Here is a 25914-nt window from a genome sequence, read left to right as displayed (position 1 = left end):
CCAACCCTAACCCTAACCCCAAACCTAACCCTAACCCTAACCCCAACTCTAAACCTAACCCTAACTCTAACCCTAACCCTAACCCTAACCCTAACCCTAAATGTAAATTAGCATCCAGCTAACTCATTTTGGAAAAGAAGAGCCTTACTTTCCATTTAGGAATACTTCCTTTGTTGGCATAGAAGATTGCAACGTTACCCTGAGGCAATTTAGCTGAGTCTGCTCAGACTGCTTGTTTCCCCACCATGTGTTTGCATCGCCTGCAACTGGACGCAACACCGGTGTTGAAGTATGGTACTAGTCCAGTGCCTCTATGGTAATGCCCCCCTCTACCTCAAAGAACTACTCACCCCGGACAGGCTAACCTCCTCCAACCTCCGAGGACAAAGATACGAAATATGGGAGACCGAGCTTTCTGCTCCGCCGCTCCTAGTCTGTGGAACGCTCTCCCTGACCACCTGAGGGCACCATAGACTGTGGATCCTTTAAAAAAAAAGTCTTAAAAGCCCTTCTTTTTAGATATATGCATACTAGTCATAGCTATTTGGCTGTTCTAGTTTTTATCTTTGTATTCATTTATTTCTTTATTTTTTAATACACTGTAGCACTTTGAGATGGTTGAGATTGATTCTAGTAATGGACAATACCTTTATGATTGGATCTAAAAAGTGGGAAAAAAAAATCAGTCTTGCCTGTTAAAGCCTTGAAAGGCTCCTCCACGTTGCTTAAAGGCCTCCTGGGGTGCATTTCTGCAAACAGACATAATAAATATGACATGCAAAATATGAAAAATGGACTTTGCAGAGGCAGTGTTTTTTCATCCAGCTGTGATTTGTAGTAATGTTTGCTTGTGGAAGTGAGCAGAGGGAGAAGAGTGAACTCACTGTCCTCTGGAGGAGTGAATCAGCAGCGTGATGAGCGTGGAAGTACCAGGACACACGCAGTTTAAAGCCAGCATGGCGTACTTAAACTCTTCCTCGCACACCACATGATCTGCACACCGAGAGGGTGGAAGACAGAAAGAAAGAAACGCTGGTCAGGTTCTGTCTGCTGACCTTCGTCTGTGCTTTTATGTGTGTGTGTGTGTGTGTGTGTGTGTGTGTGTGTTCTTGTATTTCCAGCCTTCTTGAGACATGAAGAAGGAAAAGTATCTTCCATATGAGGAAGTGATGACATAAATCAATAACATTGCATCTAATAGACAATGTCTCATTTGCACCCCTGCTGGTCCCAAAAAGGAGGGATTTTTCACATTGACTGTGTGTCGCTTTTAAAAGTGCTCCCCCTCTGGTCAACATATGAAATAACAAGTGTGTGTAAGAAATTGAAATGCGCCCCCTTTGGCCAAAATGTATTAAAAAAAAAAAAAAAAAAATGTATATAGGGACATACTGTAAGTGAATAATTAAGATTAAAACTAATTAAAAAAAAAAAAAAATCAAAAAATTAAGTAAAAGTAGTCTTTTTCTCACAATGTGTCGACTTTTTTCTTATAAAATTGGGAACAATTTCTCATATTCTTTCTGTTTCTGTAATATTGCAACATTTTCTCTTAAAATTATTACTTTTTAAAGTAAAATTATTTCTTTTTTATGTAAAAATTATTACTTTTTAATGCAAAATGGTGACATTTGTCATATAAAATTCTGACTTTTATTACAATATTGACAATTTTTTGTTGTTCTTGTAAAACAGTGACATTTTTGAGTATAATTATGACCTTTGTCATCATTTTGTTAAGTAAAATTCCTATTATTATAATATTGCCAAAATTTAAAAGTTTTGTTATACAATTGTGACTTTCGTCGAGCAAAATTACGACTTCATAAAATTGCCAAAATTTTAAGCTTCTCTTGTAAAATTGCGATAGTTTTGACTAAAATTTTAACTTTTACCATAATAATGTTTTCTTGTCAAATTTTGACTTGCGTTGAGTAAAATGACGACTTTTATTATAATACTGCCAAAATTCTACGTTTTTCTTGTGAAATTGTGACCTTTTTCTTGTGAAATTCCAACTCTTTTTTCACAACAAGCTTTTTTAGATTTGCATAGTATGTATATATTATTAATGTTGTAAATACACTTCTTTATATATCTAGAAAGGCTGGTCCTAAAGAGGGAGGCATTTTTCTCAGGCCTCAAGAAGGTAAGAAATGCAAGAATGTGTGTGTGTGTGTGTGTGTGCGTGTGTGTTCTTGTATTTCTACCCTTCTTGAGACATGAAGAAGGAAAAGTATCTTCCATATGAGGAGGTGTGAACAAGTGATGACATAAATCAATAACATTGCATCTAATAGACAATGTCTCATTAGCACCCCTGCTGGTCAAAATGAGGGTGGTCCCAAAAAGGAGGGATTTTTCACATTAACTGTGTGTCGCTTTTAAAAGTGCTCCCCCCTCTGGTCAACATATGAAACAACAAGTGTGTGTAAGAATTTGAAGTGCTTCCCCTCTGGTCAACATATGAAATAACAAGTGTGTGTAAGAATTTGAAGTGCTCCCCCTCTGGTCAACATATGAAACAACAAGTGTGTGTAAGAATTTGAAGTGCTCCCCCTCTGGTCAACATATGTAATAACAAGTGTGTGTAAGAAATTTAAATGTGCCTCCTTTGACCAAAATGTATTAAAAAAATAAAATAAATATGTATATAGAGACATACTGGAATACACTGAAGTAAATAATTAAGATTAAAAACCAATTACAAAAAAAATAAAAAAAATAAATGAACTAAAAGCAGTCTTTTTCTCACAATGTGTCAACTTTGTTCTTATTAAATTGGGAACAATTTTTCATATTCTTTCTGTTTCTGTAATATTGCAATATTTTCTCGTGAAATTTTTACTTTTGAATGCAAAACTATTACTTTTTAATGCAAAATGGTGACATTTTGTCATATAAAATTCTGACTTTTATCACAATATTGCCCATTTTTTTGTCGTTTTGTAAAATAGTGATTTTTTTTTTAGTACAATTATGACTTTTGTCATAAATTTGACAAGTAAAATTCCAATTATTATTATTATAATATTGCCAAAATGTTAAAGTTTTCTTATAAAATTGTGACTTTTGTCCAGTAAAATTGTGACTCTTTCCATAAAATTGCCCAAATTTTAAGCTTTTCTTGTGAAATTGTGACTGTTATTGAGTAAAATTCCAACTTTTATCATAATATTGCACAAATGTTCCGTTTTTCTTGTAAAATTTTGACTTGTGTTGACTAAAATGACGACTTTTATTATAATTGCCAAAATTCTACGTTTTTCTTGTGAAATTGTGACCTTTTTCTTGTGAAATTCCAACTCATTTTTCACAACAAGCTTTTTTATATTTGCATAGTATGTATATATTATTAATGTTGTAAATACACTTCTTTATATATCTAGAAAGGCTGGTCCTAAAGAGGGAGGCATTTTTCTCAGGTCTCAAGAAGGTAAGGAATGCAAGAATGTGTGTGTGTGTGTGTGTGTGTGTGTGTTTTTGTATTTCTACCCTTCTTGAGACAGGAAGAAGGAAAGGTATCTTCCATATGAGGAGGTGTGAACAAGTGATGACATAAATCAATAACATTGCATCTAATAGACAATGTCTCATTTGCACCCCTGCTGGTCAAAATGAGGGTGGTCCCAAAAAGGAGGGATTTTTCACATTGACTGTGTGTCGCTTTTAAAAGTGCTCCCCCCTCTGGTCAACATATGAAATAACAAGTGTGTGTAAGAATTTGAAGTGCTCCCCCTCTGGTCAACATATGTAATAACAAGTGTGTGTAAGAAATTGAAATGCGCCTCCTTTGACCAAAATGTACTAAAAAAATAAAATAAATATGTATATAGAGACATACTGGAATACACTGAAGTAAATAATTAAGACTAAAAACCAATTACAAAAAAAAAAAAAAAGAACTAAAAGCAGTTTTTTTTCTCACAATGTGTAAACTTTTTTCTTATTAAATTGGGAAAAAATGTCATATTCTTTCTGTTTCTGTAATATTGCAATATTTCTCATGAAATTTTTACTTTTGAATCCAAAACTATTACTTTTTAATGCAAAATGGTGACATTTTGTCATATAAAATTCTGACTTTTATCACAATATTGCCAATTTTTTTGTCGTTTTGTAAAATAGTGATTTTTTTTAGTACAATTATGACTTTTGTCATAAATTTGCCAAGTAAAATTCTGATTATTGTTATAGTATTGCCAAATGTTAAAGTTTTCTTATAAAATTGTGACTTTTGTACAGTAAAATTGTGACTCTTTCCATAAAATTGCCCAAATTTAAAGCTTTTCTTGTAAAATTGCGACTGTGATTGAGTAAAATTCCAACTTTTATCATAATATTGCACAAATGTTCCGTTTTTCTTGTAAAATTTTGAATTGCGTTGAGTAAAATGACGACTTTTATTATAATACTGCCAAAATTCTACATTTTTCTTGAGAAATTGTGACCTTTTTCTTGTGAAATTCTAACTCCTTTTTCACAACAAGCTTTTTTATATTTGCATAGTATGTATATATTATTAATGTTGTAAATACACATCTTTATATATCTAGAAAGGCTGGTCCTAAAGAGGGAGGCATTTTTCTCAGGTCTCAAGAAGGTAAGAAATGCAAGAATGTGTGTGTGTGTGTGTGTGTGTGTGTGTGTGTGTGTGTGTGTGCGTGTGTGTTCTTGTATTTCTACCCTTCTTGAGACATGAAGAAGGAAAAGTATCTTCCATATGAGGAGGTGTGAACAAGTGATGACATAAATCAATAACATTGCATCTAATAGACAATGTCTCATTTGCACCCCTGCTGGTCAAAATGAGGGTGGTCCCAAAAAGGAGGGATTTTTCACATTGACTGTGTGTCGCTTTTAAAAGTGCTCCCCCTCTGGTCAACATATGAAATAACAAGTGTGTGTAAGAATTTGAAGTGCTCCCCCTCTGGCCAACGTGTGTGTAATAACAAGTGTGTGCAAGAATTTGAAGTGCCCCCACCTCTGGTCAACATATGAAACAACAAGTGTGTGTAAGAATTTGAAGTGCTCCCCCTCTGGTCAACATTTGAAATAACAAGTGTGTGTAAAAATTTGAAGTGCTCCCCCTCTGGTCAACATATGTAATAACAAGTGTGTGTAAGAAATTTAAATGCGCCTACTTTGACCAAAATGTACTAAAAAAATAAAATAAATATGTATATAGAGACATACTGGAATACACTGAAGTAAATCATTAAGATTAAAAACCAATTACAAAAAAAAAAAGAACTAAAAGCAGTCTTTTCCTCACAATGTGTCAACTTTTTTCTTATTAAATTTTTTCATATTCTTTCTGTTTCTGTAATATTGCAATATTTTCTCGTGAAATTTTTACTTTTGAATGCAAAACTATTACCTTTTAAAGAAAAATGGTTACATTTTGTCATATAAAATTCTGACTTTTATCACAATATTGCCCATTTTTTTGTCGTTCTTGTAAAATAGTGAAATTTTTTTTAGTACAATTATGACTTTTGTCATAAATTCGCCAAGTAAAATTCCGATTATTGTTATAGTATTGCAAAAAGGTTAAAGTTTTCTTATAAAATTGTGACTTTTGTCCAGTAAAATTGCGACTCTTTCCATAAAATTGCCCATATTTTAAGTTTTTCTTGTAAAATTGTGACTGTTATTGAGTAAAATTCCAACTTTCCAACAATTCCGTTTTTCTTGTAAAATTTTGACTTGCGTTGAGTAAAATGACGACTTTTATTATAATACTGCCAAAATTCTACGTTTTTCTTGTGAAATTGTGACCTTTTTCTTGTGAAATTCCAACTCATTTTTCACAACAATTTTTTTTATATTTGCATAGTATGTATATATTATTAATGTTGTAAATACACATCTTTATATATCTAGAAAGGCTGGTCCTAAAGAGGGAGGCATTTTTCTCAGGTCTCAAGAAGGTAAGGAATACAAGAATGTGTGTGTGTGTGTGTGTGTGTGTGTGTGTGTGTGTGTGTTCTTGTATTTCTACCCTTCTTGAGACATGAAGAATGAAAAGTATTTTCCATATGAGGAGGTGTGAACAAGTGATGACATAAATCATGGTCCCAATAACATTGCATCTAATAGACAATGTCTCATTTGCACCCCTGCTGGTCAAAATGAGGGTGGTCCCAAAAAGGAGGGATTTTTCACATTGACTGTGTGTCGCTTTTAAAAGTGTTCCCCCTCTGGTCAACATATGAAATAACAAGTGTGTGTAAGAAATTTAAATGCGCCTCCTTTGACCAAAATGTATTAAAAAAATAAAATAAATATGTATATAGAGACATACTGGAATACACTGAAGTAAATAATTAAGATTAAAAACCAATTACAAAAAAAAAAATTCAAAAAATAAATAAATGAACTAAAAGCAGTCTTTTTCTCACAATGTGTCAACTTTTTTCTTATTAAGTTGGGAAAAAAATGTCATATTCTTTCTGTTTCTGTAATATTGCAATATTTCTCGTGAAATTTTTACTTTTGAATCCAAAACTATTACTTTGTAATGCAAAATAGTGACATTTTGTCATATAAAATTCTGACTTTTATCACAATATTGCCCATTTTTTTGTCGTTTTGTAAAATAGTGATTTTTTTTTAGTACAGATATGACTTTTGTCATAAATTTGCCAAGTAAAATTATGATTATTGTTATAGTATTGCCAAAATGTTAAAGTTTTCTTATAAAATTGTGACTTTTGTACAGTAAAATTGCGACTCTTTCCATAAAATTGCCCAAATTTAAAGCTTTTCTTGTAAAATTGCGACTGTTATTGAGTAAAATTCCAACTTTCCAACAATTCCGTTTTTCTTGTAAAATTTTGACTTGCGTTGAGTAAAATGACGACTTTTATTATAATACTGCCAAAATTCTACGTTTTTCTTGTGAAATTGTGACCTTTTTCTTGTGAAATTCCAACTCATTTTTCACAACAAGCTTTTTTTTATTTGCATAGTATGTACATATTATTAATGTTGTAAAAACACATCTTTATATATCTAGAAAGGCTGGTCCTAAAGAGGGAGGCATTTTTCTCAGGTCTCAAGAAGGTAAGAAATGCAAGAATGTGTGTGTGTGTGTGTGTGTGTGTGTGTTCTTGTATTTCTACCCTTCTTGAGACATGGAGAAGGAAAAGTATCTTCCATATGAGGAGGTGTGAACAAGTGATGACATAAATCAATAACATTGCATCTAATAGACCATGTCTCATTTGCACCCCTGCTGGTCAAAATGAGGGTGGTCCCAAAAAGGAGGGATTTTTCACATTGACTGTGTGTCGCTTTTAAAAGTGCTCCCCCTCTGGTCAACATATGAAATAACAAGTGTGTGTGAGAATTTGAAGTGTTCCCTCTCTGGCCAACGTGTGTGTAATAACAAGTGTGTGCAAGAATTTGAAGTGCCCCCCCCCCCCCCCCCCCCCCTCTGGTCAACATATGAAACAACAAGTGTGTGTAAGAATTTGAAGTGCTTCCCCTCTGGTCAACATTTGAAATAACAAGTGTGTGTAAAAATTTGAAGTGCTCCCCCTCTGGCCAACATATGTAATAACAAGTGTGTGTAAGAAATGTAAATGCGCCTACTTTGACCAAAATGTACTAAAAAAAATAAATAAATATGTATATAGAGACATACTGGAATACACTGAAGTAAATAATTAAGATTAAAAACCAATTACAAAAAAAAAGAAAAAAAAGAACTAAAAGCAGTTTTTTTTCTCACAATGTGTCAACTTTTACTTATTAAATTGGGAACAATTTTTCATATTCTTTCTGTTTCTGTAATATTGCAATATTTTCTCGTGAAATTTTTACTTTTGAATGCAAAACTATTACTTTTTAATGCAAAATTGTGACATTTTGTCATATAAAATTCTGACTTTTATCACAATATTGCCAATTTTTTTGTCGTTCTTGTAAAATAGTGAAATTTTTTTTAGTACAATTATGACTTTTGTCATAAATTTGACAAGTAAAATTCCGATTATTATTATAATATTGACAAAATGTTTTCTTATAAAATTGTGACTTTTGTCCAGTAAAATTGCAACTCTCTCCATAAAATTGCCCAAATTTTAAGCTTTTCTTGTAAAATTGTGACTGTTATTGAGTAAAATTCCAACTTTTATCATAATATTGCACAAATGTTCCGTTTTTCTTGTAAAATTTTGACTTGCGTTGAGTAAAATGACGACTTTTATTATAATACTGCCAAAACTCTAAGTTTTTCTTGTGAAATTCCAACCCATTTTTCACAACAAGCTTTTTTATATTTGCATAGTATGTATATATTATTAATGTTGTAAATACACATCTTTATATATCTAGAAAGGCTGGTCCTAAAGAGGGAGGCATTTTCTTCAGGTCCCAAGAAGGTAAGAAATGCAAGAATGTGTGTGTGTGCGTGTGTGTGTGTGTGTGTGTGTGTGTGTGTGTGTGTGTGTGTTCTTGTATTTCTAGCCTTCTCGAGACACGAAGAAGGAAAAGTATCTTCCATATGAGGAGGTGTGAACAAATGATGACATAAATCATGGTCCCAATAACATTGCATCTAATAGACAATGTCTCATTAGCACCCCTGCTGGTCAAAATGAGGGTGGTCCCGAAAAGGAGGGATTTTTTTCACATTGATTCTGTGTCGCTTTTAAAAGTGCTCCCCCTCTGGTCAACATATGAAATAACAAGTGTGTGTAAGAATTTGAAGTGCTCCCCCTCTGGGCAATGTGTGTGTAATAACAAGTGTGTGCAAGAATTTGAAGTGCCCCCCCCCCCCCCCTCTGGTCAACATATGAAACAACAAGTGTGTGTAAGAATTTGAAGTGCTTCCCCTCTGGTCAACATATGTAATAACAAGTGTGTGTAAGAAATTTAAATGCACCCCCTTTGACCAAAATGTATTAAAAAAATAAAATAAATATGTATATAGAGACATACTGGAATACACTGAAGTAAATAATTACGATTAAAAACCAATTACAAAAAAAAAAGAACTAAAAGCAGTCTTTTTCTCACAATGTGTCAACTTTGTTCTTATTAAATTGGGAACAATTTTTCATATTCTTTCTGTTTCTGTAATATTGCAATATTTCTCATGAAATTTTTACTTTTGAATGCAAAACTATTACTTTTGAATGCAAAATGGTGACATTTTGTCATATAAAATTCTGACTTTTATCACAATATTGCCCATTTTTTTGTCGTTTTGTAAAATAGTGATTTTTTTTTAGTACAGATATGACTTTTGTCATAAATTTGCCAAGTAAAATTCTGATTATTGTTATAGTATTGCCAAAATGTTAAAGTTTTCTTATAAAATTGTGACTTTTGTACAGTAAAATTGCGACTCTTTCCATAAAATTGCCCAAATTTAAAGCTTTTCTTGTAAAATTGCGACTGTTATTGAGTAAAATTCCAACTTTCCAACAATTCCGTTTTTCTTGTAAAATTTTGACTTGCGTTGAGTAAAATGACGACTTTTATTATAATACTGCCAAAATTCTACGTTTTTCTTGTGAAATTGTGACCTTTTTCTTGTAAAATTCCAACTCCTTTTTCACAACAAGCTTTTTTATATTTGCATAGTATGTATATATTATTAATGTTGTAAATACACTTCTTTATATATCTAGAAAGGCTGGTCCTAAAGAGGGAGGCATTTTTCTCAGGTCCCAAGAAGGTAAGAAATGCAAGAATGTGTGTGTGTGTTCTTGTATTTCTAGCCTTCTCGAGACACGAAGAAGGAAAAGTATCTTCCATATGAGGAGGTGTGAACAAGTGATGACATAAATCAATAACATTGCATCTAATAGACAATGTCTCATTTGCACCCCTGCTGGTGACATCTATCAAAATGAGGGTGGTCCCAAAAAGGAGGGATTTTTTTCATATTGACTGTGTGTCGCTTTTAAAAGTGCTCCCCCTCTGGTCAACATATGAAATAATGTGTAAGAAATTTAAATGCACCCCCTTTGACCAAAATGTATTAAAAAAATAAAATAAATATGTATATAGAGACATACTGGAATAAATTGAAGTAAATAATTAAGATTAAAACTAATTACAAAAAAAAAATCAAAAAATTAAGTAAAAGTAGTCTTTTTCTCACAATGTGTCGACTTTTTTCTTATAAAATTGGGAACAATTTCTCATATTCTTTCTATTTCTGTAATATTGCAACATTTTCTCTTAAAATTATTACTTTTTAAAGTAAAATTATTTCTTTTTTATGTAAAAAATATTACTTTGTAATGCAAAATGGTGACATTTGTCATATAAAATTCTGACTTTTATTTAAAAAATTAAATAAATATGTATATAGAGACATACTGGAATAAATTGAAGTAAATAATTAAGATTAAAAACCCATCCATTCATCCATCCATTTTCTACCGCTTGTCCAATTACAAAAAAAAAAATCCAAAACATTTTTTTTTTCACAATGCGTCGACTTTTTTCTTATAAAATTGGGAACAATTTCTCATAAAAATGACGACTTTTATTATAATACTGCCAAAATTCTACGTTTTTCTTGTGAAACTGTGACCTTTTTCTTGTGAAATTCCAACTCATTTTTCACAACAAGCTTTTTTATATTTGCATAGTATGTATATATTATTAATGTTGTAAATACACTTCTTTATATATCTAGAAAGGCTGGTCCTAAAGAGGGAGGCATTTTTCTCAGGTCTCAAAAAGGTAAGGAATGCAAGAATGTGTGTGTGTGTGTGTTCTTGTATTTCTACCCTTCTTGAGACATGAAGAAGGAAAAGTATCTTCCATATAAGGAGGTGTGAACAAGTGATGACATAAATCAATAACATTGCATCTAATAGACAATGTCTCATTTGCACCCCTGCTGGTCAAAATGAGGGTGGTCCCAAAAAGGAGGGATTTTTCACATTGACTGTGTGTCGCTTTTAAAAGTGCTCCCCCTCTGGTCAACATATGAAATAACAAGTGTGTGTAAGAATTTGAAGTGCTCCCCCTTTGGCCAACGTGTGTGTAATAACAAGTGTGTGCAAGAATTTGAAGTGCCCCCACTCTGGTCAACATATGAAACAACAAGTGTGTGTAAGAATCTGAAGTGCTTCCCCTCTGGTCAACATATGTAATAACAAGTGTGTGTAAGAAATTTAAATGCGCCTCCTTTGACCAAAATGTATTAAAAAAATAAAATAAATATTTATATAGAGACATACTGGAATACACTGAAGTAAATAATTAAGATTAAAAACCAATTACAAAAAAAAAAAAAAAAAAAAAAAAAAAAAATTAACTAAAAGCAGTCTTTTTTCTCACAATGTGTCAACTTTGTTCTTATTAAATTGGGAACAATTTTTCATATTCTTTCTGTTTCTGTAATATTGCAATATTTCTCGTGAAATTTTTACTTTTGAATGCAAAATGGTGACATTTTGTCATATAAAATTCCGACTTTTATCACAATATTGCCAATTTTTTTGTCGTTCTTGTAAAATAGTGACCTTTTTTTTAGTACAATTATGACTTTTGTCATAAATTTGACAAGTAAAATTCCAATTATTATTATTATAATATTGCCAAAATGTTAAAGTTTTCTTATACAATTGTGACTTTTGTCCAGTAAAATTGCGACTCTTTCCATAAAATCGCCCAAATTTTAAGCTTTTCTTGTAAAATTTGGACTGTTATTGAGTAAAATTCCAACTGTTATCATAATATTGCACAACTGTTCCGTTTTTCTTGTAAAATGTTGACTTGCGTTGAGTAAAATGACGACTTTTATTATAATACTGCCAAAATTCCAAGTTTTTCTTGTGAAACTGTGACCTTTTTCTTGTGAAATTCCAACTCATTTTTCACAACAAGCTTTTTTATATTTGCATAGTATGTATATATTATTAATGTTGTAAATACACTTCTTTATATATCTAGAAAGGCTGGTCCTAAAGAGGTAGGCATTTTTCTCAGGCCTCAAGAAGGTAAGAAATGCAAGAATGTGTGTGTGTGTGTGTGTGTGTGTGTTCTTGTATTTCTACCCTTCTTGAGACATGAAGAAGGAAAAGTATCTTCCATATGAGGAGGTGTGAACAAGTGATGACATAAATAAATAACATTGCATCTAATAGACAATGTCTCATTTGCACCCCTGCTGGTCAAAATGAGGGTGGTCCCAAAAAGGAGGGATTTTTCACATTGACTGTGTGTCGCTTTTAAAAGTGCTCCCCCTCTGGTCAACATATGAAATAACAAGTGTGTGTAAGAATTTGAAGTGCTCCCCCTCTGGCCAACGTGTGTGTAATAACAAGTGTGTGCAAGAATTTGAAGTGCCCCCCCCCCCCCTCTGGTCAACATATGAAACAACAAATGTGTGTAAGAATTTGAAGTGCTTCCCCTCTGGTCAACATATGAAATAACAAGTGTGTGTAAAAATTTGAAGTGCTTCCCCTCTGGTCAACATATGTAATAACAAGTGTGTGTAAGAAATTTAAATGCGCCTCCTTTGACCAAAATGTATTAAAAAAATAAAATAAATATGTATATAGAGACATACTGGAATACACTGAAGTAAATACCAATTACAAAAAAAATAAATAAATAAAAATAAAAAATTAACTAAAAGCAGTCTTTTTCTCACAATGTGTCAACTTTTTTCTTATTAAATTGGGAACAATTTTTCATATTCTTTCTGTTTCTGTAATATTGCAATATTTTCTCGTGAAATTTTTACTTTTGAATGCAAAACTATTACTTTTTAGTGCAAAATGGTGACATTTTGTTATATAAAATTCTGACTTATCACAATATTGCCTTTTTTTTTGTCGTTCTTGTAAAATAGTGAAATTTCTTTTTAGTACAATTATGACTTTTGTCATACATTTGACAAGTAAAATTCCAATTATTATTATTATAATATTGCCAAAATGTTAAAGTTTTCTTATAAAATTGTGACTTTTGTCCAGTAAAATTGCGACTCTTTCCATAAAATTGCCCAAATTTTAAGCTTTTCTTGTGAAATTGTGACTGTTATTGAGTAAAATTCCAACTTTTATCATAATATTGCACAAATGTTCCGTTTTTCTTGTAACATTTTGACTTGCGTTGAGTAAAATGACGACTTTTATTATAATACTGCCAAAATTATAAGTTTTTCTTGTGAAACTGTGACCTTTTTCTTGTGAAATTCCAACTCATTTTTCACAACAAGCTTTTTTATATTTGCATAGTATGTATGTATTATTAATGTTGTAAATACACATCTTTATATATCTAGAAAGGCTGGTCCTAAAGAGGGAGGCATTTTTCTCAGGTCTCAAGAAGGTAAGAAATGCAATAATGTGTGTGTGTGTGTGTGTGTGTGTGTGTGTGTGTGTGTGTGTGTGTGTGTGTGTGTGTGTGTGTGTGTGTGTGTGTGTGTGTTCTTGTATTTCTACCCTTCTTGAGACATGAAGAAGGAAAAGTATCTTCCATATGAGGAGGTGTGAACAAGTGATGACATAAATAAATAACATTGCATCTAATAGACAATGTCTCATTTGCACCCCTGCTGGTCAAAATGAGGGTGGTCCCAAAAAGGAGGGATTTTTCACATTGACTGTGTGTCGCTTTTAAAAGTGCTCCCCCTCTGGTCAACATATGAAATAACAAGTGTGTGCAAGAAATTGTAATGCGCCCCCTTTGGCCAAAATGTATTAAAAAAATAAAATAAATATGTATATAGGGACATACTGTAATAAATTGAAGTAAATAATTAAGATTAAAACTAATTACAAAAAAAATCTAAAAATTAAGTAAAAGTAGTCTTTTTCTCACAATGTGTCGACTTTTTTCTTATAAAATTGGGAACAATTTCTCATATTCTTTCTATTTCTGTAATATTGCAACATTTTCTCTTAAAATTATTACTTTTTAAAGTAAAATTATTTCTTTTTTATGTAAAAAATATTACTTTTTAATGCAAAATGGTGACATTTGTCATATAAAATTCTGACTTTTATCACAATATTGCCAATTTTTTTGTCGTTCTTGTAAAATAGTGAAAATTTTTTTAGTACAATTATGACTTTTGTCATAAATTTGCCAAGTAAAATTCCGATTATTATTATAATATTGACAAAATGTTTTCTTATAAAATTGTGACTTTTGTCCAGTAAAATTGCAACTCTCTCCATAAAATTGCCCAAATTTTAAGCTTTTCTTGTAAAATTGTGACTGTTATTGAGTAAAATTCCAACTTTTATCATAATATTGCACAAATGTTCCGTTTTTCTTGTAAAATTTTGAATGGCGTTGAGTAAAATGACGACTTTTATTATAATACTGCCAAAATTCTACGTTTTTCTTGTGAAATTGTGACCTTTTTCTTGTGAAATTCCAACTCATTTTTCACAACAAGCTTTTTTATATTTGCATAGTATGTATATATTATTAATGTTGTAAATACACATCTTTATATATCTAGAAAGGCTGGTCCTAAAGAGGGAGGCATTTTTCTCAGGTCTCAAGAAGGTAAGAAATGCAAGAATGTGTGTGTGTGTGTGTGTGTGTGTGCATTCCTCGCCCGACTTCATCAATCCACGTGAAAGCTACAGTGCTAAGCTGCATTGATGCCATTAAATTGCGTTGCGATCCATTAAATGCTCGCTGCGATGTTTCCCTCTGAACTGCAAATGTCAGACTCCCCAGGAAATGTCAGTTCATCTCCAAAGTAAAAACTATTATCCTTCGCCAACACGTCCATCCGGCAGGCCTTCGGCTATTTCAGTCTGAGTGCTTTGTCTTTCGACGTTTGTTCGGGTCCCGAGGTGGACGTGACATTTCTCAGATCCCAGACCAGGTGGAGTCAGGTAACCTTGGTTCGACCTCACCAGAGCAGCAGGGCTCCCAGGGGCACGGGGGGGCCCCGGGAGATCTCTTTCATCTCCGCAGAGTGTTCTGGGTCAGCACCAGGGGTCTCCACCTGCTCTACGTCCTTTCAAGAGCTCCTTCTCAGACGTCATTGATGTGACATATAAAATGACACGCCTGCAGGAAATGTTTGTTCTCAACTAACCTATCCTGTCTTCACAAACCAATAAGTCTTTCCTATTCCGGGAGTCCACATTGAGTTGTTGTTGTTTTGTTGATCCAAAACACAGAACTGTCTCAAACAAGCTTTAGTAGCAAGTAGAGATTTGTGTTTGGCATTTCCACAGCTATTAGCAAAGTGTTATTGTGTGCCGTTTCAGCAAAATGACTGCACTGAAGACACAATATTTTCTATTTAGGTTTTTGGACTTGTCCTCCGCTACTCAGCGAAACAAACACACAACATTTGACTTTGGTGATGTACCTTTGACATTTGACTCTCCTACAACTTCTGCTTATCAGCTGCAAAGGTACACTACAGGTAAAAGCCAGTAAATGAGAATATTTGGAAAAACTTGATTTATTTCAGTAATTGCATTCAAAAGGTGTAACTTGTACATTATATTTATTCATTGCACACAGACTGATGCATTCAAATGTTTATTTCATTTAATTTTGATGATTTGAAGTGGCAACAAATGAAAATCCAAAATTCCGTGTGTCACAAAATTAGAATATTACTTAAGGCTAATACAAAAAAGGGATTTTTAGAAATGTTGGCCAACTGAAAAGTATGAAAATGAAAAATATGAGCATGTACAATACTCAATACTTGGTTGGAGCTCCTTTTGCCTCAATTACTGCGTTAATGCGGCGTGGCATGGAGTCGATGAGTTTCTGGCACTGCTCAGGTGTTATGAGAGCCCAGGTTGCTCTGATAGTGGCCTTCAACTCTTCTGCGTTTTTGGGTCTGGCATTCTGCATCTTCCTTTTCACAATACCCCACAGATTTTCTATGGGACTAAGGTCAGGGGAGTTGGCGGGCCAATTTAGAACAGAAATACCATGGTCCGTAAACCAGGCACGGGTAGATTTTGCGCTGTGTGCAGGCGCCAAGTCCTGTTGGAACTTGAAATCTCCATCTCCATAGAGCAGGTCAGCAGCAGGAAGCATGAAGTGCTCTAAAACTTGCTGGTAGACGGCTGCGTTGACCCTGGATCTCAGGAAACAGAGTGGACCGACACCAGCAGATGACATGGCACCCCAAACCATCACCCAACCATGCAAATTTTGCATTTCCTTTGGAAATCGAGGTCCCAGAGTCTGGAGGAAGACAGGAGAGGCACAGGATCCACGTTGCCTGAAGTCTAGTGTAAAGTTTCCACCATCAGTGATGGTTTGGGGTGCCATGTCATCTGCTGGTGTCGGTCCACTCTGTTTCCTGAGATCCAGGGTCAACGCAGCCGTCTACCAGCAAGTTTTAGAGCACTTCATGCTTCCTGCTGCTGACCTGCTCTATGGAGATGGAGATTTCAAGTTCCAACAGGACTTGGCGCCTGCACACAGCGCAAAATCTACCCGTGCCTGGTTTACGGACCATGGTATTTCTGTTCTAAATTGACCCGCCAACTCCCCTGACCTTAGCCCCATAGAAAATCTGTGGGGTATTGTGAAAAGGAAGATGCAGAATGCCAGACCCAAAAACGCAGAAGAGTTGAAGGCCACTATCAGAGCAACCTGGGCTCTCATAACACCTGAGCAGTGCCAGAAACTCATCGACTCCATGCCACGCCGCATTAACGCAGTAATTGAGGCAAAAGGAGCTCCAACCAAGTATTGAGTATTGTACATGCTCATATTTTTCATTTTCATACTTTTCAGTTGGCCAACATTTCTAAAAATCCCTTTTTGGTATTAGCCTTAAGTAATATTCTAATTTTGTGACACACGGAATTTTGGATTTTCATTTGTTGCCACTTCAAATCATCAAAATTAAATGAAATAAACATTTGAATGCATCAGTCTGTGTGCAATGAATAAATATAATGTACAAGTTACACCTTTTGAATGCAATTACTGAAATAAATCAAGTTTTTCAAAATATTCTAATTTACTGACTTTTACCTGTATATTGCCAAAAGTATTTGGCCACCTGCCTTGACTCACATATGAACTTGAAATGCCATCCCATTCCTAACCCATAGGGTCCAATATGACACCTTTTGCAGCTATTACAGCATCAACTCTTCTGGGAAGGCTGTCCACAAGGTTGCGGAGTGTGTTTATTTTCCACCATTCCTCCAAAAGCGCATTGGTGAGGTCACACACTGATGTTGCTGGCTCTCAGTCTCCGTTCTAATTCATCCCAAAGGTGTTCTATAGGAGTTCAGGTCAGGACTCTGTGCAGGCCAGTCAAGTTCATCCACACCAGACTCTGTCATCCATGTCTTTATGGACCTTATGTTACGTTGGAAGAGGAAGGGGCCCGCTCCAAACTGTTCCCACGAGGTTGGGAGCGTGGAATTGTCCAAAATGTTTTGGTATCCTGGCGCATTCAAAGTTCATTTCACTGGAACTAAAGGGCCAAGCCCAACTCCTGAAAAAACAAACCCACACCATAATTCCATAAAGCCGCTCCAAGTTACGTGTCTAAGTATTATTGTCACCGGAGGACTTGAGAATGAGCCTAAATATATACATATATATATTTTTTTTTTCTTTCTCCACTTCCCCCCCCCGCCCCCCCAAAAAAATTAAAAATTAAAAAATTACAGAAAAATAATAAAAGTTAAATAATAACACCCCCCTCCCACCCCCATCCTACATTTCAGTCACAGTGGGTAACAACTCCTGAAAAAACAAACCCACACCATAATTCCTCCTCCACCAAATTTCACACTCGGCACAATGCAGTCTGAAATGTAGCGTTCTCCTGGCAACCTCCAAACCCAGACTGGTCCATCAGATTGCCAGATGGAAAAGTGTGATTCATCAGTCCAGAGAAGGCGTCTCCACTGCTCTAGAGTCCAGTGGTGATGTCCTTTACACCACTGCATCCCACGCTTTGCAATGGACTTGGTGATGTATGGCTTAGATGCAGCTGCTCGGCCATGGAAAGCCATTCCATGAAGCTCTCTGCGTACTGTACGTGGGCTAATTGGAAGGTGACATGAGCTCTGTAGCAACTGAAAGTCTTTGCACTATGCGCTTCAGCATCCGCCGACCCCTCTCTGTCAGTTTACGTGGCCTACCACTTGGTGGCTGAGTTGCTGTTGTTCCGCCAAACTCTTCACTTTTCTGATAATAAAGTTGACTTTGGAATATTTAGCAGCGGGGAAATTTCACGACTGGATTTGTTGCACAGGTGGCATCCTATGACAGTTCACAAATGTTTGTAGAAACAGTCTCCATGCCTAAGTGCTTGATTTGATACACCGGGCCAAGTGATTAAGACACCTGATTCTCATCATTTGGATTTCACAGATTTCAGAGCAGGAACGTCGAGATAAACGAGGACTTTATGACACTCACCCGCAAATTTGACGTGGAACTTGTTCTCCGGCTTGAGGATCTGCACGTAGAGGGGGCAGTTGGGCGCAAAGTCTTTCACTGCCCAGGCCCGCAGGATGGTCTGATGATCCTGACCCAATTAGAGACGGAAGGGAGAGAAATTGATGGAGTGAAATGGATCCAGAAGTCTTTCATTAGCTGCGTCAGATTGCAGCTCCTCTCTAAGAGTCCTCATGAATGGCTGCGACATTTTACTGGCATTTTTTGGATTCTGAGAGGATCTGGCCACACATGGACGTTTTTAGCATGTGTGTGTAAGAAATTTAAATGCGCCCCCTTTGACCAAAATGTATTAAAAAAATAAAATAAATATGTATATAGAGACATACTGGAATAACTTGAAGTAAATAATTAAGATTAAAAACCAATTCCAAAAAAAAAATTCCCCCCCCAAAAAAATGAACTAAAAGTAGTCATTTTCTCACAATGTATCGACTTTTTTCTTATGAAATTGGGAACAATTTCTCATATTCTTTCAATTTCTGTAACATTGCAACATTTTCTCGTAAAAATGGTTACTTTTTTATGTAAAATTATTACTTTTTGAAGTAATATTATTTATTTTTTATGTAAAAATTATTTATTTTTTATGTAAAAATTATTTATTTTGTATGTAAATTTTTTTAATTTTTTATGTAATTTTTTTTTTTTTTTATGTAAAAATTATTTATTTTTTATGTAAAAATTATTTATTTTTTATGTAACAATTATTTATTTTTTATGTAAAAATTATTTATTTTTTATGTAAAAATTATTACTTTTTAATGCAAAATGGTGAAATTTGTCATATAAAGTTCCGACTTTTATTACAATATTGTTCTTGTAAAACAGTGACATTTTTGAGTATAATTATGACTTTTGTCTAGGGATGTCTGATAATGGCTTTTTTGCCGATATCCGATATTCCGATATTGTCCAACTCTTAATTACCGATACTGATATCAACCGATACTGATATATACAGTCGTGGAATTAACACATTATTATGCCTAATTTGGATAACCAGGTATGGTGAAGATAAGGTCCTTTTTAAAAAATTTTATAAAATAAGATAAATAAATTTAAAAAAACGATACTGATAATAAAAAAAACGATACCGATAATTTCCGATATTACATTTTGAAGCATTTATCAGCCGTTAATATCGGCCTGCCGATATTATCGGACATCTCTACTTTTGTCATCATTTTGCCAAGTAAAATTCCTATTATTATTACACTATTACCAAAATGTTTAATTTTTCTTATACAATTGTGACTTTTGTTGAGTAACTCTTCATAAAATTGCCAAAATTTTAAGCTTTTCTTGTAAAATTGCGACTATTGCCCTCTTGGCCAGGTCTCCCTTGAAAAAGAGATCTTTGATCTCAATGGGATTTTTTTAACCTAGTTAAATAAAGGCTAAATAAATAAAAATAATAACAATTGTAGAGTAAAATTCCAACTTTTATCATAATATTGCACAAATGTTCCGTTTTTCTTGTAAAATTTTGACTTGCGTTGAGTAAAATGATGACTTTTATTATAATACTGCCAAAATTCTAAGTTTTTCTTGTGAAATTGTGACCTTTTTCTTGTGAAATTCCAACTCATTTTTCACAACAAGCTTTTTTATATTTGTATATTATGTATATATTATTAATGTTGTAAATATTAATATTTATATATCTAGAAAAGGTGGTCCTAAAAGGTAGGAATTTTTCGGAGGTTCCAAGAAGGTAAGAAATGCAAGTGTGTGTGTGTGTGTGTGTGTGTGTGTGTGTGTGTGTGTGTGTGTGTGTGTGTGTGTGATTTTGGATTCTGAGAGGATCTGGCCACACATGGACGTTTTTAGCATGTGTGTGTAAGAAATTTAAATGCGCCCCCTTTGACCAAAATGTATTAAAAAAATAAAATAAATATGTATATAGAGACATACTGGAATAACTTGAAGTAAATAATTAAGATTAAAAACCAATTCCAAAAAAAAAATTCTAAAAAAAAAGAAAATAACTAAAAGCATTCTTTTTCTCACAATGTGTCGACTTTTATCTTATAAATTGGGAACAATTTCTCATATTATTTCAGTTTCTGTAATATTGCAACATTTTCTTGTAAAATTATTATTTTTTATGTAAAATTATTACTTTTCAAAGTAAAATTATTTCTTTTTTATGTAAAAAATATTACTTTTTAATGCAAAATGGTGACATTTGTCATATAAAGTTCTGACTTTTATTACAATATTGACAATTTTTTGTTGTTCTGGTAAAACAGTGACATTTTTGAGTATAATTATGACTTTTGTCATCATTTTGCCAAGTAAAATTCCTATTATTATTATTATAATATTGCCAACATTTTTAAGTTTTCTTAAACAATTGTGACTTTTGTTGAGTAACTCGTCATAAAATTGCCAACATTTTAAGCTTTTCTTGTAAAATTGCGACTATTATAAAATAAAATTCCAACTTTTATCATAATATTGCACAAATGTCTCGTTTTTCTTGTAAAATTTTGACTTGCGTTGAGTAAAATGACGACTTTTATTATAATACTGCCAAAATTCTAAGTTTTCCTTGTGAAATTGTGACCTTTTTCTTGTGAAATTCCAACTCATTTTTCACAACAAGCTTTTTTATATTTGCATATTATGTATATATTATTAATGTTGTAAATATAAATCTTTATACATCTAGAAAGGGTGGTCCTAAAAAGGTAGGCATTTTTCGGAGGTCCCAAGAAGGTAATGCAAGTGTGTGTGTGTGTGTGTGTGTGTGTGTGTAATTTTGGATTCTGAGAGGATCTGGCCACACAGAAATTTAAATGCGCCCCCTTTGACCAAAATGTATTAAAAAAATAAAATAAATATGTATATAGAGACATACTGGAATAACTTGAAGTAAATAATTAAGATTAAAAACCAAGTACAAAAAAAAATTCCCCTCCCCCCAAAAAATGAACTAAAAGTAGTCTTTTTCTCACAATGTATCGACTTTTTTCTTATGAAATTGGGAACAATTTCTCATATTCTTTCAATTTCTGTAACATTGCAACATTTTCTCGTAAAAATTGTTACTTTTTTATGTAAAATTATTACTTTTTGAAGTAAAATTATTTATTTTTTATGTAAAAATTATTTATTTTTTATGTAAAAATTATTACTTTTTAATTCAAAATGGTGACATTTGTCATATAAAGACTTTTATTACAATATTGACAATTAATTTAAAAAAAACACACACAAAAAACGATACAGATAATAAAAAAACCGATACCGATCATTTCCAATATTACATTTTGAAGCATTTATCAGCCGTTAATATTGGCCTGCCGATATTATCGGACATCTCTACTTTTGTCATAATTTTGCCAAGTAAAATTCCTATTATTATTATAATATTACCAAAATGTTTAAGTTTTCTTATACAATTGTGACTTTTGTCGAGTACCTCTTCATAAAATTGCCAAAATTTTAAGCTTTTCTTGTAAAATTGCGACTATTGCCCTCTTGGCCAGGTCTCCCTTGAAAAAGAGATCTTTGATCTCAATGGGATTTTTTTTTACCTGGTTAAATAAAGGCTAAATAAATAAAAATAATAAAAATTGTAGAGTAAAATTCCAACTTATATCATAATATTGCACAAATGTTCCGTTTTTCTTGTAAAATTTTGACTTGCGTTGAGTAAAATGACGACTTTTATTATAATACCGCCAAAATTCTAAGTTTTTCTTGTGAAATTGTGACCTTTTTCTTGTGAAATTCCAACTCATTTTTCACAACAAGCTTTTTTATATTTGCATAGTATGTATATATTATTAATGTTGTAAATATAAATCTTTATATATCTAGAAAGGCTGGTCCTAAAAAGGTAGGCATTTTTTGGAGGTCCCAAGAAGGTAATGCAAGTGTGTGTGCGTGTGTGTGTGTGTGAGTGTGTGTGTGTGCGCGCGCGTGTGTGTGTGTGTGTGTGTGTGTGTAATTTTGGATTCTGAGAGGATCTGGCCACACAGAAATTTAAATGCGCCCCCTTTGACCAAAATGTATAAAAAAATAAAATAAATATGTATATAGAGACACACTGGAATAACTTGAAGTAAATAATTAAGATTAAAAACCAAGTACAAAAAAAAATTCAAAAAATAAATAAATGAACTAAAAGTAGTCTTTTTCTCACAATATGTCAACTTTTTTCTTATGAAATTGGGAACAATTTCTCATATTCTTTCAATTTCTGTAACATTGCAACATTTTCTCGTAAAAATTGTTACTTTTTTATGTAAAATTATTACTTTTCAAAGTAAAATTATTTCTTTTTATGTAAAAATGATTTCTTTTTATGTAAAAATTATTACTCTTTAATGCAAAATGGTGACATTTGTCATATAAAGTTCTGACTTTTATTACAATATTGACAATTTTTTGTTGTTCTGTTAAAACAGTGACATTTTTGAGTATAATTATGACTTTTGTCATCAGTTTGCCAAGTAAAATTCCTATTATTATTATTATAATATTGCCAAATTTTTTAAGTTTTCTTATACAATTGTGACTTTTGTTGAGTAACTCTTCATAAAATTGCCAAAATTTTAAGCTTTTCTTGTAAAATTGCGACTATTAAAGAGTAAAATTCCAACTTTTATCATAATATTGCACAAATGTTCCGTTTTTCTTGTAAAATTTTGACTTGCGTTGAGTAAAATGATGACTTTTATTATAATACTGCCAAAATTCTAAGTTTTTCTTGTGAAATTCTGACCTTTTTCTTGTGAAATTCCAACTCATTTTTCACAACAAGCTTTTTTATATTTGCATAGTATGTATATATTATTAATGTTGTAAATATAAATCTTTATATATCTAGAAAGGGTGGTCCTAAAGAGGTAGGCATTTTTCGGAGGTCCCAAGAAGGTAAGAAATGCAAGTGTGCATGTGTGTGTGTGTGTGTGTGTGAGATTTTGGATTCTGAGAGGATCTGGCCACATATGGACGTTTTTAGCATGTGTGTGTAAGAAATTTAAATGCGCCCTCTTTGACCAAAATGTATTAAAAAAATAAAATAAATATGTATATAGAGACACACTGGAATAACTTGAAGTAAATAATTAAGATTAAAAACCAAGTACAAAAAAAAAAATTCTAAAAAAATAATAACTGAACTAAAAGCAGTCTTTTTCTCACAATGTGTCGACTTTTATCTTATAAATTGGGAACAATTTCTCATATTCTTTCAGTTTCTGTAATATTGCAACATTTTCTTGTAAAATTATTAATTTTTTATGTAAAATTATTACTTTTCAAAGTAAAATTATTTCTTTTTTATGTAAAAAATATTACTTTTTAATGCAAAATGGTGACATTTGTCATATAAAGTTCTGACTTTTATTACAATATTGAAATTTTTTTGTTGTTCTGGTAAAACAGTGACATTTTTGAGTATAATTATGACTTTTGTCATCATTTTGCCAAGTAAAATTCCTATTATTATTATTATAATATTGCCAACATTTTTAAGTTTTCTTATACAATTGTGACTTTTGTTGAGTAACTCTTCATAAAATTGCCAAAATTTTAAGCTTTTCTTGTAAAATTGCGACTATTATAAAATAAAATTACAACTTTTATCATAATATTGCACAAATGTTCCGTTTTTCTTGTAAAATTTTGACTTGCGTTGATTAAAATGACGACTTTTATTATAATACTGCCAAAATTCTAAGTTTTTCTTGTGAAATTGTGACCTTTTTCTTGTGAAATTCCAACTCATTTTCACAACAAACTTTTTTATATTTGCATAGTATGTATATATTATTAATGTTGTAAATATAAATCTTTATATATCTAGAAAGGGTGGTCCTAAAAAGGTAGGCATTTTTCGGAGGTCCCAAGAAGGTAATGCAAGTGTGCGTGTGTGTGTGTGTGTGTGTGTGTGTGTGTAATTTTGGATTCTGAGAGGATCTGGCCACACAGAAATTTAAATGCGCCCCCTTTGACCAAAATGTATTAAAAAAATAAAATAAATATGTATATAGAGACATACTGGAAAAAATTGAAGTGAATAATTAAGATTAAGAACCAATTCCAAAAAAAAAAAAAAAAAAAAAAAAAAATTTAACTAAAAGTAGTCTTTTTCTCACAATGTGTCGACTTTTTTCTTATGAAATTGGGAACAATTTCTCATATTCTTTCAATTTCTGTAACATTGCAACATTTTCTCGTAAAAATGGTTACTTTTTTATGTAAAATTATTACTTTTCAAAGTAAAATTATTTCTTTTTATGTAAAAATTATTTCTTTTTATGTAAAAATGATTACTTTTTAATGCAAAATGGTGACATTTGTCATATAAAGTTCTGACTTTTATTACAATATTGACAATTTTTTGTTGTTCTGGTAAAACAGTGACATTTTTGAGTATAATTATGACTTTTGTCATCATTTTGCCAAGTAAAATTCCTATTATTATTATTATAATATTGCCAACATTTTTAAGTTTTCTTATACAATTGTGACTTTTGTTGAGTAACTCTTCATAAAATTGCCAGAATTTTAAGCTTTTCTTGTAAAATTGCGACTATTATAAAATAAAATTCCAACTTTTATCATAATATTGCACAAATGTTCCGTTTTTCTTGTAAAATTTTGACTTGCGTTGAGTAAAATGACGACTTTTATTATAATACTGCCAAAATTCTAAGTTTTTCTTGTGAAATTGTGACCTTTTTCTTGTGAAATTCCAACTCATTTTTCACAACAAGCTTTTTTATATTTGCATAGTATGTATGTATTATTAATGTTGTAAATATAAATCTTTATATATCTGGAAAGGGTGGTCCTAAAAAGGTAGGCATTTTTCGGAGGTCCCAAGAAGGTAATGCAAGTGTGTGTGTGTGTGTGTGTGTGTGTGCGCGTGTGTGTGTGTGTGTGTGTAATTTTGGATTCTGAGAGGATCTGGCCACACAGAAATTTAAATGCGCCCCCTTCGACCAAAATGTATTAAAAAAATAAAATAAATATGTATATAGAGACACACTGGAATAACTTGAAGTAAATAATTAAGATTAAAAACCAAGTACAAAAAAAAATCCCCCCCCCCCAAAAAATGAACTAAAAATAGTCTTTTTCTCACAATGTATCGACTTTTTTCTTATGAAATTGGGAACAATTTCTCATATTCTTTCAATTTCTGTAACATTGCAACATTTTCTCGTAAGAATTGTTACTTTTTTATGTAAAATTATTACTTTTTGAAGTAAAATTATTTATTTTTTATGTAAAAATTATTTATTTTTTATGTAAAAATTATTACTTTTTAATGCAAAATGGTGACATTTGTCATATAAAGACTTTTATTACAATATTGACAATTAATTAAAAAAAAACACACACAAAAAACGATACAGATAATAAAAAAACCGATACCGATCATTTCCAATATTACATTTTGAAGCATTTATCAGCCGTTAATATCGGCCTGCCGATATTATCGGACATCTCTACTTTTGTCATCATTTTGCCAAGTAA

The 25914-nt window shown here is 32.3% G+C and overlaps 1 protein-coding gene across 2 annotated transcripts in view; it reads right to left on the bottom strand.

Moving 5' to 3' along the window:
* The window catches only part of kcnt2b (potassium sodium-activated channel subfamily T member 2b), a 222138-nt gene that overhangs the window by 72572 nt on the left and 123652 nt on the right, over positions 1-25914 (bottom strand). For both annotated transcript variants that reach the window (XM_061982089.1, XM_061982090.1), the window contains exons 14-16: positions 18373-18481; positions 885-993; positions 693-749 (exon numbers count right to left, since the gene is read on the bottom strand). In XM_061982089.1, coding sequence (XP_061838073.1) covers positions 693-749; positions 885-993; positions 18373-18481 — 275 coding nt within the window. The remainder of the gene's footprint in view (positions 1-692; positions 750-884; positions 994-18372; positions 18482-25914) is intronic.

Source organism: Nerophis lumbriciformis, linkage group LG24 (assembly GCF_033978685.3).
Source record: "Nerophis lumbriciformis linkage group LG24, RoL_Nlum_v2.1, whole genome shotgun sequence".
NCBI classification, from domain to species: Eukaryota; Metazoa; Chordata; class Actinopteri; order Syngnathiformes; family Syngnathidae; genus Nerophis; species Nerophis lumbriciformis.
The sequence above is the reverse complement of the archived record's forward strand: the minus strand, read 5'-3'. Positions and strand labels throughout refer to the sequence as shown.